Source organism: Streptopelia decaocto, assembly GCF_964273445.1.
Source record: "Streptopelia decaocto genome assembly, chromosome: 3".
NCBI classification, from domain to species: Eukaryota; Metazoa; Chordata; class Aves; order Columbiformes; family Columbidae; genus Streptopelia; species Streptopelia decaocto.
In genome coordinates, this window is record NC_138656.1 from 90,388,410 (window position 1) to 90,405,516 (window position 17,107).

General features: G+C 39.1%; 1 protein-coding gene across 1 annotated transcript in view; it reads left to right on the plus strand.

The window, feature by feature from the left end:
* Positions 1-4,000: 4,000 nt before the first annotated feature.
* The window catches only part of COL9A1 (collagen type IX alpha 1 chain), a gene marked incomplete at both ends in the record, with an annotated part of 67,663 nt that continues 54,556 nt past the window's right edge, over positions 4,001-17,107 (plus strand). The window contains 5 exons of the mRNA XM_082048648.1: positions 4,001-4,014; positions 4,340-4,413; positions 5,798-5,875; positions 6,016-6,148; positions 14,207-14,603. Of these exons, the coding sequence (XP_081904774.1) occupies positions 4,001-4,014; positions 4,340-4,413; positions 5,798-5,875; positions 6,016-6,148; positions 14,207-14,603 (696 nt within the window). The remainder of the gene's footprint in view (positions 4,015-4,339; positions 4,414-5,797; positions 5,876-6,015; positions 6,149-14,206; positions 14,604-17,107) is intronic.

Below are 17,107 nucleotides of genomic sequence, written 5' to 3' on the forward strand. Positions count from 1 at the left end.
TGTTTGTTCTTTATAAAAAATGGCATCCAACAGCTTGGGAAGAAAAGCTGGTTTTCTTCCCATGCCAAAATTCATAACATTTTGGGCAGAAAAGTGCATTTTTATGATGAAGGTAAGAATTTATTGGATAGTAAATTATTTGTTAAATTCCAAATGTATTGGATCCTGACAAGGATTATAGTTTTGCTGTCAATTTCATTACTCTACACCTGTGGATGCTGGTTCAACTCTTTGTTGTTGGTTTAATTATTGATAAAAGGCACTTAAGTCAGTGCAAGTTTTGCCTCTGATGTTAATGAGATCAGTCACGGGTCCAAGTTGTTTTAACTCTTAGACTGATTAATAAAGAGCAGATCTTTCAGAAATGCCATCACTCATAGCCACACATAGTTAATCTTGAGCTATTAGAGCCAAATACAACAAAAGCCAAAACTCACAGAAGTTAAGTGAGCGGTATGCACTTATCCTAATGAGTCTGCTAAACTACAAAGACAGCAATGACCCTTGTACTATAGGTAAGGAAAAACAAGGTTGAAATGTATAAAAAAAGACTTTTGATATGGTAAACTGAATGCAGAACATGGCCTTAGAAGGCTGAAATTTAATTAGAAGATTGAAGGCACAATTTGGAGAAGACTACATGAGACAGAAGTAACTTTGCAGGAGATATGAGATAAATAAGAAGTGACCTCCCTCCAGTCTTCCCCACTGCACCTCTCTCCTCCAGCCATGCATGGAAGAGTGGGGCAGGGCTGGGGCACCAACCATTGCTCCTTTGTGAGACCACTCACACTGACAGAGCAAACGGTCTTTGGTTCCTCCAGTCCCAAATCCTGTTCTCAAGCCTTCAGAGTTTGCATATATGCCACAAATACTTTTCAGAGGAAGAAACTTGCCTAGTCCCTCCTAAAAATCCTGCTTGAAAGTACAAGCCAGTGACATTGAACTCCTTCAAGACTAGTCAAACAATAAACATCAGGAGATGGCTTAATTTAGCCATTCTAAATTGCTGTCAGCCCAAGCCTGAACTGAGGAACCTTCTTCTCAGCCACATTTAACAGCTCCTTCTGAGCCAAGTGTTGGTTTCTGTGGTTTGTGCTGGATTGCACCTTCTCGAAGTTTAACTACAGCCATCTCACTGCAACCTTTTTCATCACAGAGAGCAAGCTTTATATCCACCAGAGAAGCTGGGTCCACCTGATTTATTTCTTATTTCTCTTCAGTCCAGCCGCAGTCTCGCTAGACTTCTGTATGAATACATGTTCTCCAACCCAGGCTGCACAGAAGGACAGGAATATGGAATCAGATATTTGAGGAGAGGAAAGTGTAAGCACACTAAAATGCTAGTGAGGTGATGACTTGCCTACATAGCTTGTTTTCAGGACATAGTATTTGAACGAAGTCACCATACTTTAGCTAAAGAACAGAGAACTTTTGGAGAATCGTGTTCCATATTGTTTAATTAATCTGCTTTCAACAGTTGAGCAGTTAGTGCTTAGTTGATGGATTCCTGAGCAAATGGCTAAACAGCAAGTGGGATTTTCTGAAACAAAACAAAACAATACAATATTAGCCCAATTCATAAAAAGAGAAAAATATGAAGTGACCTAGAGACACATTGAGGTAGACAGGTCATCTAAATGTGCGTGCTAGTCGGATGAGGACCATCTCTGTGACCCTCAGCAAATTGCATAAGGGGGCTTGGACTAGATGACCTTTAAAGGTCCTTTCCAACCCAAAGTATTCTATGATCTACTCCATCTACCTCAGTTTACATTTGTGTGAGATGGGAATAATATTGACTAGCTCATGGGACTATTGAATCAAATAGCACTAGTTTGCTAACGTTTGACTGGCTCTTTGAAGCTAAAATGATGATTATTAGTAAAACATCTAATCAGGTATTTCATCATAGATTGTGAGTTTCGTTGCAAGATGAAGACATGAAAATGCACACATGACAATCAGAGCCTATTAACACCAGAGTTTTTCCCTTGCCCACAAACAGAATAGTAAATGGGTTTTCTAAGCCTTGATTACATAGTGTCTCCCATGTTTTATTTCAGGCAAAAGAAAACAGATTATAGATTGTTTAGAAACAGAGTATGTGACCTCTTAATTTCCATGAACAAGGCTCCCCCTCTTTGGAGGGCATAATGTGTGCGTCTAATAACCCCAGACACAAGCAATGGCAGACATCTTCACATCAAGTGACAAAAAATATTTGCTTATTTACTCAAAGATGGTACCACTTAGTTCCATATAACTACTGGGGTGGCTTTTTCTTCCTTAATGCTGTCATAAGTAAATTGACAATACCAAGCAGTCTCAAAGGCAAGCTTAATGACACAACATATATGTATAGATATATGATGAAAGAGATGGTTTGGCACCTGGCTCTTTTCCATTACTCCACAAAACTTCTGGTACTCCTTCTAAGCCCTGGGTGAGCTCACTTGTTCCCTCCCATGCCACATCATTCCTTTCTCTCCCTTATAGCTTCAGGTGACTTCCATGTCCCACTCTTCCATCTGCTCCCTATAGACTCCTCCTGTGCCCTACAGATAATATTTGTGTGGTGAGCAAGTGACTCAGATGTGTGGTGGACCTGGTCAAACTTATTGTGAAATCAAATTAATATTTCTTCAACTTTTATTTTTCTTTATTTACAGTGGTTTCATATACAAATTCTGGCACAGATTTAATATTTTGCCATCTTGATACCAGACTGCAAGGCTCCCTGAGTAAACCTTTCTCTTGAAGGGGTAAAAGGTGATCTCACCTAAGATTTGCTTGCTTAGGCATTAAAAAGAGATGTTATTCATGGCAAACTGTTGATGTCTATGATCCAGCCCCTCCCTTTCTAAGAAAAGATATAAGAGTGTGAACAACATTGAATTACCGATACTGGGAAAGTGAGTTACAGCAAATTGGTGTGAATGGGGTAACTCATTACTCAGTTATTGCTTCAGAATCTCAACAGACAGCAGATATAATTGCACTTGATATATCCCACACTTAAAAATAATACATATCTATATGCAATTTTTAATGGAATCTTAGACTACCTTAGAATATTAAGTATCTAGATAAGATGAACCTTACAGATGTGATATATTAGCACAAACTAGTAAACTTTTCCATACATGCATGAATTTTGGCTGCTGTAACTATCAGGACTGTCTGGCTGTTTATGTCTTTTCCTTGGTCTTTTCATGCATGCAGATTCCAGTATCTCTTTCTCTTTATATCCATGTGAACAAATATGAATAAATGTCTTTGTGTCTAAACATGTGTAACAGTCTGTGGAAAGTGAGTGCCTTTTCAATGACAACTGAAGAACAGGAGCCTGCTTAGTAATACCTATGTCTATTCCTCGAAAAAATGTTCAAATTTAAGCAATGAATACTATTTTAAATAATTGGTTTTGTTCAGAAGAACCAACTGGGACATCACCAGCTAGGCTTCTCCTGAGGCCACCCAATGAATAAATCAGCAATAAGTGGAAATGCTTTCCTTATAGGACTGGGGTTCTCTTGTTCTCAAAGTTTTAGTCTTAACACCATGTCAGGGTCACCAGATTCCTCAGCCGCCCCGGTACATATTATTCTTTCCGCTGCCTGGCTGAACAGCAGACCCCAGCATTCAGTCACTGGCATCACTGAACTCACATTTTCTTAATCTCCCTGCCCTGATGCTGGTGCAAGCAGCAGCTTTTTTATTCGCTCTCTTGGCTTCTTTATATTCAGCTGCTCCAGAGATCCGCCCTCAGAGCCCACCAGGACACACATGTCTGTCCAGCCTCCACCTCCTTCCCTTGGCAAGATTAAAACAGACCCCAGAGCCGGCACCTCCCTCCCTGCTGGGTCCTGCCCGGGGCAGGAGGAGCCGCTTGCACCCACCGCCGCTCTCCTCCACGGGCCGATGAGAGGGAAGCAGAGAGTGCGGCTCTAGACACCCCGTCTTCACATGAGAGAAGTGAAGAAAGCCAGCAGGGAAGATGAAAAGCAACTGGTAAGAGAACAAGTGGGATTTAGAGAAATCTGTAAATTAGAGATCAGAACAGTTAGAGCTGTCCTTGCCAGCAGCCGCCTTTGTTGTTTGGTTTTATGGCAGTGTTATATGAAGGAAATGGTAATAGAAAGAGCTTTATTGACATGTTTTATAATGAGGCAAAGATAAAAAGTTCTCATGTAAAGAAATTGTCTTGTCAAATCTGTTCATAAATCCTTAATTCAGGTTTTTATACATGTAATATGCATGGCTCTGAGGAGAAAGTCAATAACAGAATCTGTCAGAAACTATACATTCATACTGTTTTTTTTCTTTCTGTTTACAGGAAAATTACAGCTTGCTTTTACCTGTGTAGTTTCCTGTGGTCTTTCATCTCAGCTACCATCCAGCATCAATCAAGTAAGGAGACAGACTTCATCTGCATTTCATCTTTCTCTAATTTTGACTGTCAAAATAAATATTCTGAGCTTATTCAAAATTAAAATGCTCTCTAGCCAGCCATCATAGAAAGGGGGGACTGTCTATGTGTATGTATGGATGCGTGTATAAGGGTAAGAAGAGAAAAAACAAGCTGTGTGTGCTGTTTTAAGATCACTATTAGATGTATTTTTAAGGTAAGGATTAAAACAGGGATATAGTAATATATAAAGGACACAAACCTTCCTGTACCTTTCAGTGCTTCTAGTTAGATATTCTTCTGCTACCTGTGGCAACAAACTGGTTACACTTTATTTGCTGGGCATAAAATGTAAATGGCTGGATGTTAGCCATATGCCTCATCAAATAATGTAGAATGAGGCCATTTCTAAGGTGTAACATGTCAACCTGAATGTTCCCTTTAAGTCCATGTTGTCAGAAGGAAACCCACATTTATGGTGGAGCCCTTGCAACACACAAAAGGCTTTCTGTAGGTTAGAAATGCATCTCCTTCCAACTTGCAAGCTTCATTCTTCCTCATCCAGACTCTACTAACATTTTCCAGATTGACCTAGTATTGGACTTGTACATGACATCTAAACTCTTCAAATAAATGTTAATTTTTCTTTCCTCCTTCCTCAAATTAGGGGAATCTTGTAGGCTTTAATGCTCATTACAGGGCTTATTGACAGATAATATTCTGAAAAATTAGATTTTTACATTGGCTGTCCTCGAACAAATTTCTTCTACATTCTTGCTTGAGTCAACAAAAAACATCTCTAAGTTCTTCTTGCCCCCACCCTGTATTTTATGAATGACCATTCTCTGATCAAATGTGGCACAGAGGAAGGTGGGAACACCTGGAATACCAGAGAGGATGGAAAAGATGCCAACAGTTTCTCAACAGCCTCTTTAGTTGGCATGAGGTTTGTTTAAGTTTCCTTGAGACTAGCGAGACTGTTGATTTAGGTAACTGGCGCTTTTTTTTTCCAAGTTTGCTTAAACCACCAAAAGTTCCAAATGAAAAACTCCTAACACAGCAGACCTTCTTATGCTACAATTACTTCTCCATAGCTCTGCGAAAGAAGAATTATTGTAACACTCTCATTTAAAGGCTTAAAAAAACCATAATCAAATAATCAGTCAAGTCATAATTTTAAATTTGGAGGTGTCTAGAAACAGATGCTTATTTTCTTAGACCTCTGACTTCACTGAGTACAGTTTAAATTGATTATTATATACATCTAACTATTATTATTATTTATAGCTCTAATTAATAATATTCTTACAGTTGCTTCACTTAATTTTTAAGGTGATCTGAGGCAATGTGCAGGCACATGGGTAATAAATTCACCTTTTTTTGCAGGACTACCAGTCATTCTGGGTGCCAGTCAGAGAATTGATCTCTGCCCAACAATTAGGATCGGCCAAGATGACTTACCAGGCAAGTAGAGCCCCTACTTTTTCAGGAAAAATCTTCTGTTCAGAAACTTTAACAGGGTATATTCAGCTCTGTAACTGCACAATTCTCTAATTAAATTAAAATGAAAATTACATTCTGGACATGGATATTTTTTCTTGTAGGCTTTGATCTGATTTCTCAGTTCCAAATAGAAAAAGCTGCTTCCCAGGGAATTATCCAGAGAGTAGTGGGCTCCACTTCTCTACAAGTGGCTTATAAACTGGGACCCAATGTAGACTTCAGGATCCCAACCAGGTAATGCATTTTTTGCTTGACTTTAAAGTATAGATATTTTGCAATACTGTCATTTAAGGGATAGATATTCCCCCCACGTAGATCACCTAATTTGCAAAGCTTTTGGAAGGAGTAAGAGGAGTTCAAATGTTTTTTTCATTGCCACCACCAGACCAGACTGAGTCTGTAACAGCAATTTCAGGGACTTCCACTTTCTTCTAACAATATTATTGCCCAAGGTGCTCCAAGATTTGCTGATAGAAAGGGATTCACCTCTAGGAAGTGAAGCCAAAAGTGGCTGATGACTACAAGAGGTAGGAGGCAAAGAAAAGATAACAGGAGGAGAGTGAGGAAAGTTTTCTCAAAACATTGACACAAAGGGATCCTTCTGATGAGGTAAGGATTGAAGAGACGAAGTAGAATAAAAATTGATTTGTGGTATGATAAGAGGTTGTTTGTTTGTTTGTTTGTTTGTTTGTTTCTTTTTGGTTAACTGGTACACACATATTTCTGGTTGATTTCTGGTCACTTAATCTATAAAAGATGAAAACTATTATTTAGCATGTCACAGGCAAGTTGCAATAGGAGCCAGAATTCAGGAGTCTTATTGTGTTTGTGCTTTATAGGCCAGACTTGTTGCTAGTGAAGGAACAGAGACAATACAGCAGGGTAGAGATGTCTTTGCCAAACTTAGGGAAGTCTGGATTCCAGTCCAAAACCTTATGTAATTAAGAATGCCTTTACTTAGCAATTAGCTGGCAAGATGTTTAATTGGACTACCATTTCAGCTAGGAATAACTGGAGTGCAAAGTGGTGTTGTCATACTATTGCTGACAACTTTTGCTTTCTGCATTCTTCTGTCTTCTGCCTTCATGGCCCCCAGGTTAAGCTAGTCTACAGCTTAGCCAGTTGGTTGCATTGGACTCATGACTACTTTCCATCCCAGTGGCAAATGAAGGCTTCTAATGTGTAAATGTGAATCCAGACACAGACAGTAAATGGGATCTTCATTTCACTAAAAGCTGGAGATTCTCAGATTTTTAACTCATGCTTCTGAGCTCAGAAACTGTCTGAGCTATCAAAGCTGTAATATTTTCATATCTAAGAAAATCTAAACTTTGCTATAGATGGCTTGATGAGAGATATGCTTGATATACAGAAGTTATCCCTGATCAAGCCTGTACAAGCCGCGTTAATGCACCATGGCATTTGAGCTGACTGCTGTCACTGGGCTTGTCGGATGGATATGGTGCAGTATCATGAATTTACCATATTCAAGACACTGATGGGTACTCCCAGGCGATACTGTGCTGTTACACTGCAATGCTGCCTCATGGTATACCTGAAATTTGGCCCTGGCTCAAACTAAGAAGTCACTTCAGGTGAGTGTCCTGCCCCAGGGAATGGGTTAAGGTTTGAGTCCTAGCGCTCTAGAACATCAGCGTGTGCTGCTCCTCTGCCACTGAGCCTCATCTTGCTGCTCTGCTTCCATGTTATTTTAGAGTCTGCCCCTCTCAGTAAGCTGACTTAGAAAGAGTGATGTTGGCAGTAAGTATTTGAGGCTAACAGCACAGGAGAGGCACACCTTAGACCATTTCCAATATTTAAAATAAACAAACAAACAAACAACTCCCCAAACCACCACCACCACCAAAACAATAAACAAAAGAAAAAAAAAACAAACACAGAACTGTCCACATAATCTTTATAATGCAGCATGGTAGGTGAGTTTTACTGGTGTGAATTTGGGATGAAGCACTGCCTGAGAAGCATTACAGGAGTTAGGGTGTTATGCAGAGTACTTCAAGCAAGATGAAGCATCTTTAATGGCACGGGTGTAGCTCTGGCATTCTCAGACCCAGGCATTGCAGCAACTCTGGACACCTGCTGCATTTCCCCCGGCCACCCCCCGCACGTGGAGTATTTAAGGATAACGCAAATATTCGGCAGGGCAGCGGCGGGAGAGGAGGCGGTAGCGGAGGAGGGGAGGCAGGGCAAGAGAAGAGCCTCCCGGGAAGCCCCCGCCCGGGAGCTGTCCGTGCCCGCGGTGCTGAAACACCGCCCCGCCGAGAGCGGAGGAGCCCCGGGGGTGGCGAGGGCCGGCGGAGCTGTCGCGGGGCAGGTACATGTTGGGTGTAACATTGGGTATGATCCCCTGGTTCGTGCCACCATCGCTGCAAGCTCCTGCTTCGCCAAGAGATGAGGGAGGCAAAACTAGAGTGAGCTTGGAAAAAATAACACAGCACTGTTTTCCAGAGCTGGGTGGCTGACACAGGCACAAAGGCACGAGTGCTGTAGGAGCACTGGGGATGGACCCTCAATAAAAGTGTCAGGCATCTGCTGGCTCCACGCCTGCTCTGCTCACACCTATGCTCACACCTTTGTTAATGGGCAGCCATATCAGATAACCTGATAGCCATGGACAGTGTCTTCTCTTGCCTTATGAAATAGGGCAGTGACACTCAAATTAAGTCCATTCCCTGGTGTGTAATGAATTCAAGGCTTTTGGGGTAGGGATGGGGAGGTGGACAGACACGTAGAAATGGCAAGGAAGACAATTACAGCATCAGCACAGAGGGCTTGCTTGACTGTCACCATTCAGTCAGCACTTATCAGGAACAATAAAATAATTTTGTAGACTAGCATATGATCATTATACTAACATAGAAAAGTCCATGTTACAGTGGCTATGGTATGGGAAGGAGAGCTCAATTAGATGGGCATGGGTCAGCGTATTTATCCAGTCTTTGCTGTATCAATAGCTTATGACTTGAAAAGCTTACACAGTTTCCTTAAAACACTACTTAATTGTAGCTTGGTCTTTTGCTGCTTAGCAGACTTGCCAAGGTTCAGAAGTATATCCCAGAATGAACAGAAATGATTGCACACAAGTCTTGACTTAAGCTTCTTGCATTGTCCACATAAATTCGCATTAGCCATTGGTGTTTCTGGCATAAAATCTGCTGAAGAATCAACACAGGGTGCTTCACGTAATTAGAACCTGTGAAGCTGGCATGACTCATACCCATTGTTTCTGACAAGGTGACCCTGTAATTCTTCCATTTGATCTATGTACCTGTTGTAGGTGTCCACCAGTTAGTAAGTACAAAATTAATATCAGCAATTTGAATAATAATTGCATTGATTTTTTTATTGCAAGCTTTACAAAATGTATTAGCACAAAGTAACATATTTATGTTATGTTTTTACATGGGGGAAAATGCACTAGATGAAATCTTAATTCTTCAATTTCACAAATGCAGGTGTCATACCACAAGGCCCCTATGTCCACATGGATAAATTGGTGTCAGGGAGATTTCCAAAGCATTCATACTCAATAGTCTATGCTGTTAAAAAATTAAACAAGACCTTGGCATGGTTCAGGTCCAGACTAATTAACAATCATTAAACCATTCCTGGGCACAGCTTGGCAGCTAGCATAGGCCATGGACCATTCCCAATAAGCAGCTTGCATATGGTCATCATATTTTGGAAGTAAGCGGGTTTAAATTTTTCAAGCCAGCTGAACTTAGTATCAGAGACCAGATCTGGGCACACTGAGTTCAGTAGCCTGAAGGCAGCCTATGAGTCTACAAATGGTACCTCTTTGCCTGCATCCTCATCTCAGTGGAAAGCAGAGCAACATAAAAGCTGAAGGTGCCTTTTGAACAGCCTTTATATTTGGGATAGTGGATACTGCAGACTACATTAAGAGGTGACATGACAAACACATTATGACAAGAAATTATAAAATGAAAATAGGAAGTTTTTAAAGCTTTTTCAGTAAGCTTGGAACATCCAGAGAATTTTGTAGGCTGATTTCCTGTTTATTCCTTTGGGAATAATGCTTCCCTGTGAATTAATACTCCGTGAGTGCATATGCCTGAAGCTCTGGCTTTTCTACATCCAGCCACCAAAGTTCTTCAGGTGCTTTTATTTTTGCATTACAAGTAAGATATCTTACATAGTGCCACTCCATTGATATTGATGATGACACTATAATGGAAAAGACAAAGTGCAGTTAAGAAGTTAGTTACCTCATAAGAGAAATAATTAGCTCAGAAATGGAGGTTTCTGAAGAATAGAGACCAGCTGAGAGTACTGAATCCTAGTAAATGACTTCTGGCTAAAGACTTGGGGCAGTTTTAAAAAATACTTAGCTAGGCTTTATTGTTATTGCTTATTTGATGGCTGCCAGATAACGCCTGCCAGGTCAGCTGTGATTCTAGGAGGCTTCAGGAGGTGCAGCCACAAGTGACTCCAGCTTGTGCAAAGAAACCCCCTACCACTGGGTATATAATACTGCATTATCATGAGGTTGGCCAGAGAAATTTCTGCAGACGCCTCTAGTGGATTGTACTAACATTTCTAAAATCTTCATTTATCAAGGGGTAAGTTATCTCAGTGGGCAACGGAGCTCACCTAGGAAACTAACTCTTAAAGAAACAAGTTTAATAAAATAAGCAGTTATTTGGTAGTATTCAAATCAATACTTAGTTAACCTCTTAAAATACTTGCTGTGCTGGATGAATCCTGAAGTGGCACTATTCAGGGCTTCTACCACCTAACCAGATGACTTATTGCAGATATATTGATGCCTTGGTAGGACTTAGTCTTGAAATCTTAAAGAAATCTTGCTGGTAAGCACTTACGGTACAGGATTAATAACACTCTTAGGTATTTATGAAAAAGATTAAAAGAAAACAGTAGTGTTTCAGAAGTTCCCTTAGACTAATTACAAATGTTTCAACCTCTCCCTGCCTCCAATCTGCATTTAAAAATTTAAGCAAGGACTCAAATATCTGATAAAATATTCATCTGATATTGCATCCATGTCACACTTAAATCAGTTAATAATAGTTCTGGATATACAAGGAAAGCAGGACTAGTCTGTTATCTTAGAAACTTAAGATACAAAAAAGAATTTTAAAAATGCTCTGGTAGCTTATATCCCTCACAATTTTAAGTGGGTGGGAAGTGGGGAAGGACTTAATTTGGTCTGTGTACTTGAAATAATTTTGCATATTAATTCTTCTTTTGCTCATCTGCCTATTTGTAAGTTTAAAATTGATGGGTTTACACTCATAAGTTAGTGGAACTGGAAACATGTATGTTAAAAAAATTATGGAAATAATTTGAGTGCCTATATAGTTATCAGCTGTTCAAGAGGATTACAGAATCCAACACTCTTCACTTCACAGTGAGATGGAGGAATAACTTCTCTATAATTGTTTACTTTAATAGTATGATAAATTTGCCATGGCTTCCAAATACTTAGTGGTTTAAGTTGTTGACTTCAGTAGTGTTTTGCCTATGTAAAGATCACACGCTTTGGAGAAACTGTGTAGTGAAATACACTGATACCACTGGAGCAATGGAATTGTTTTTCATTAGTGTTGAAGTAACTGAGATGAGAATCTGTCTCTGCTTTACTCGTAGAATTACAGGTATAAATCTCACACAGCAACAGTCCCCTGCAGAGCACTTTTCTGGCAATGGGTCATGCTGTGCTTAGTCATGCTGAGTCACCTTTCTGATACTGAGTCTAGGCTAAAGTCAGCAGCTCTTCTGACTGGTTATTAAGCATTTAAGAAAATGTAAATATTTGTCCATGTTTGTATACTGACTTTATAAGTTTACTGTTCTATATACATTTCTTATAATTTAGTTCTCTCTTACCAGGGTCAGAAGCTCTTATGCAGTTTATTTTCTTTGTGTATAATTTTTAAAATATTTTTTTTTTTTTAATTTTAATTTCTGAAAAACAAGGAGGATCCATATGATGGCTTGTAAATGCCTAACACTAGTGGCTAAATATGGTAAAAAGAATTCTTTTGCCAGTCTCCAGTCTGGTATAAACAATCTTCCAATTGAAAATTGTAACTATGATTACTTACTTGAGTGTTTCTTTTATTTTCCTTTCAGTATAGTTATAGTTATGTCAGCTGAGGTGGGGTGAGAATGTGTGTGGTATTTTAACCAGTATTGGCATGACAGCAACACTTATCAGTGCAGAGAAAGAATGAAAACCTCTCTTCAGAGGATCTGGGATTAGCAATGCCTCCTTCAGCTGCAGAGCTCAGTTTATCAGATCTCTTGGAGTCACCAAACTTGACAGCAAATAAGCAGAATGTCACACAGGGACTAGTTAAAATATTACCTAACAATACCACCTTCGATAGGGAAGTAGTAAAACCAGCTCTTGCGCAAGAGCAAACAGTGGGATTCAGCAAATTAAGAGATAAATTACTCAGACAAGCTAAGGTTTTAGCAGCAGAGGACACCGAAATACTTGTTTAAGAGGTATTATGGAAGAAGGACACTGAGGGCCATAAAAGATGTTCTGAACTGGATCAGGAGCTTAGCAAGAGACTAATGTGTGTCTGGATAGGGAAGGGGAGTATGTTCCCAGAACAGGAAATAATGTATAAATATATTGTGTAAGCTAGAAGCCTACAGAAGGATGGCGGACAGTAGCACACACTGTAACAGTAATGTACACAGAACAGGAAGAAAGCTACAATATCCACGCATTGACATTTGCACTGAAGATGGCAAGATACAAACTGAAACAAAACAATAAGAGGACACAAGAAGTTAGATAAAATCCTATCAGAGAAAGCCAGCTGGGACAGACTGATGCATCTGTGGTCAACAGAGACACAAGTCATGGCAAATCACAGTTTAAAGATAATGGCAAGGAGCCCCCTCTCCCACCTTTTTGTAACCCCACACCTTGTGCAACGAGATAATCTTCCAGTTAAACATCCCTCTTCCTCGTTCACCTGCTTTCAGGTGTATTTCAGGCTTGTGGGGAAAGAGAAGAAACACCAGTATATTAATCCGGTGAAGCTGCTGCTGCAGCTGTCAGGTTTTCCCCAGTTCCTACTGAAATGTTGCTGAGGCTGTGCCGTCGCCTGCTGGAATATGATTGCACTACAGCTTTGAGCACTTAAACTACAAACTGTGAAGATATTATCTGGGAGTATTCTCTTACTAAATCAGTAGTTGTCAAGCATACAGAATAAGAACTAACTGATTCATTTTTTTTTTCCTTAGCCTAAGGCCTGAGATTCATAAAGATGGCTAAATTCCTGCTGAGCTAGGATTGATCTGCCACTCAAAAATAATGTTTGTTCAAAATGCCTTCTTGCCTGAGAAATTATTCTAATGAAAGCTAGTGACAAAATAGCTCTGCATATCTCCATACTTAACACATTTATTAAAATATAACTTATTCTTAAATGTACATAGCTGGCAAATAATGTTTTGATGTTACCTGGATTGAGATGCTACAATTTTACAACTCCTAGAATATGAAAAGGCATATTTTAAAAATATTTTACTAGATTCACTGACATATTTGAGAAAAAAAGTGACCTGGCTGTTTTGCACAGTGACACAGCCAGTTGTACTTGTTTGTGTTTCCAAATCTCACATTATAGGAATTGCAAAAGAAGAAATAATTTTATATGTGGCAAATCTGTTCCCTGCTGCTTGTAGTCTTGTGGTTGAATGTTACAGGACATAATATGTTTTTAGTGTGGGTTCTTACTATGCATGTATTTGTCAATGAATGATTTCTGCTGAAGTGACAGCTAATACATTAACAAAAGGGTTGTTGTCAGGTTGAACAAAAAAAAATACATTTGCAAAATACATTCTGATGTCTTCAAAACTGAATCAGATCTGCACTATCTACCTATTCAATTATAAATTCACACTACACTGACAGATTTTTAAGTCTAATAGTAAGAAATAGCATAATTGTAGGATATACTTTCTACATGTGAAGTAGGAGCCTGTTGTTGCTCCATCCATTACAGTTAGAAAGGGTTATCATAAACATTGTACAATGTCAGAAGAACCCACATTTCTGAACCAGTTGCCTTTGCCATGAGCAACACTCACGACTCAAAAAGACATCTCATTTTGGGACTCTGCATGCAGAAGAGCACCGATAAAAGCATGGTTGAAATTTAGTTTCTCTGAGTAACTGTTTCTCATTACTCTGTGGTGATACGTGGAACTTTTCAGAACAAATGTACAACAAATGTACTGTATTTTGATCCTACACAGTGCCATATATTCCAATGGATTGCCTGATGAATATTCCTTTCTAACTACTTTTCGGATGACTGGGGCCACACTTCAGAAATACTGGACTATTTGGCAGATTCAGGATTCTTCAGGAAAAGAACAAGTTGGAGTGAATCTTAATGGTCAAGTGAAAAGTGTTGAATTTTCTTATAAAGGAGCGGATGGAAGTCTCCAAACTGCATCATTTTTGCATTTGCCTTTCTTGTTTGACTCCCAGTGGCACAAGCTTATGATAAGTGTGGAAGCAAACAGTGTCACGCTTTTTATTGACTGTATTAAAATAGAATCCTTAAACATAAAACCAAAAGGGAAAATCAGCGTTGATGGCTTTGCTGTACTTGGAAAACTCAAAAATAATCCTCAAATTTCAGTTCCGGTAAGTTCTAAAATCTTTTATTACTGCAAAAAGTGTTTTATAGGATCTTTATACTTAATCTTTTTTTTTGTGGAATGTATCTTCAAATGTTTTCTGAAAGCAAAAATGGTGGAAAATAGCAACTCCCTGGCAGGTAAGTACTAGCTTTGCTTTTAATATTGCACATATATACACCATATGAGGTAAGGCATGACCCAGTTTATGTGTAAGTTTCCACAGTGAAGTGTCTGAGACATCCACACTTCCATCACCAGATTCTGCTCTGGCTGGGTCTGTCAGTTGGATGTTTCTTTGCTTATTTCATGTGAGGCTTGAAGGAAGACTCGGGACATGGACTTGTTGTCTGTAACTCCCACAGAAGAGAGCAACACATTAATTAGGCAAGAACTGGGACCCCTCTCTCATATGTGTGCATCGACCATCAGCTAGAGATAATTAACTGTGTCTCTGGCAGAATAAACATTTTAAATAGTAAATACAAATATCTTCTGTAAGAGAGGTTGATGGAGGTCCTTTGTGATTTAATTTGCTTTTCACACAGGAAGTAAGAGACCCACATTTAAATCTCAGTGCTAAATCAGTGATTATCATGAATATCTTATACCTCAGGAGACTCTCTAAATCATTGTGCCACTTGGTATGATCATGTTGACAGTGGTTTTTCCTCTTTGATTAGCTTGAGATTTTTTTTCCAAAAGGCTGGCCTGGAATTGACAGCTAACTCTTAAAGAAGGTTCTTGTTTATGAACACGATGAGGGATAAGTGCAGTGTCAGAGGACAGAATCAACCCTAACAGAGGGCCCAGCAGAGCGGAGACACAACACCTACCCATCTCCACATCTCTTCTCCTGGGCAGCTGAGGACATCCCACCCTTGTATCCTGGCTTCTGTGAATCCCTTTGTTAGATATTTAGCATTCCCTGTATGTTGCAGCAGATACTTAAACTCACTGTGGAGTTGTTCCTTTGTTCAGTGTAGCAAAAGCAGGTAGTGAAATGCTTATTTTATACCTGGTTAGTGAATTTGATACCAAAAAATATCCTCTTTGTGCTACTACATTGTGAGGAAAGTTGTTTTCATGAAGAAAATAACATTGGGGTGAGATATGGTAAATATTGAATGCTTTTGTCCTCTTCAACTAAGAAAACTGAATATGAAAAACCTCAGGGATTTTATTATTTGATTATCTGATCTGGTTTCTGAGATGAGTGATTAATAAAAAACACAAGTTAGACACAGAGTCATTTCTTCAAAAACAAGGATTCCTGTTGCCTGTGGAAGTAACAATTCAGAGTGCCAGCCTACGAACGGAGAGAGATGTGGTTTAAGGTCACCTTAGTAAGAACTCTCTGCTGGTGCTCTGGCTCACTTTTTGGTCAGGATTAAAGAAGTCAGGAAAAGCAGCAGAGGACATTTGGAATTTTATCCCACTCTCTTTCGAGCCCCTGTTTTACAGAGACTTGCTCTTTTCAGCAAGGCATAAGCACAAGGAACACAGATCAAGCTGGCTCTTCAGGCAGCTGGTGAGGGAAGAGTGTCCAGCGTTAAGTTCTACCTCATCTATGATTAAGCACTTACATCATTAGGCACTAGTGTGAAGCTACCTGAGGTCAGGGAAAATGTTAAGTATAGGACACCCTCTTCAAAGATGAAACACAAAATGGAATTGAGCAATTTTCACAATTCACCACTTATAATGCAAAATACTTGTTTATACTTTTAGCTTGTTTATGGAAAGACACAATAATATTTACTGTATTTTATGAAAAAAATCAAATCTTCCCATAAGGAAGACCTTAAAACAGGAATACGATGCATATTTTTGACAAAAATAATAGTGAAGCACTGGAGCAAATCATCAGGGATGGAAGAATGTAAGCATGACATTGTATTTTTAAACCAGGTTTGGATGTCTGAAAATACACTTTAATTCAGACAGAACCATGGGTTTGAGATAAGATTCACTAGAATGAATTGTATGGCCTGTGCAATGAAGTCAGAACTGACAATGGTAGTGGTCCAACCTGATATTATAAAAATGTAGATTTAGGAAAACCATATTCTCTGAAATTATGATTAAGTAAACACACAATCTGATGGACTAGAAATTTTTAAATGGCTGTTTATATTGCACAAGTTTCTCTTTTATCCTGTGCATTTAGTTTCTCTCTAAATGGAGTAAATGAATCTATGGTTGGGGATATTCTAGGCTTATCCTTTAACTTTCTTGACTATACTCAGTTTAAACATCTCACAAGCCTTGGTTATTTACTATGTCCCAGGCACAATTTCTAATTTATTCCAGGGCATTGTTGAAGTATATTACTTCCAGTAGTATAATTTTTAAAGGACATAAGTTGCGTGTTTCCTATTCTCTTTTTGTAGGAGTCTGTGAGTGCTCTATTTATCTTGCAGAATAGGTTAACTTCTCACAGGTGCACTGTAATACATGTCATTTTAAAAGAGATTCTTTATTGCTTGTTGTTACTATGATTGCCTAGGA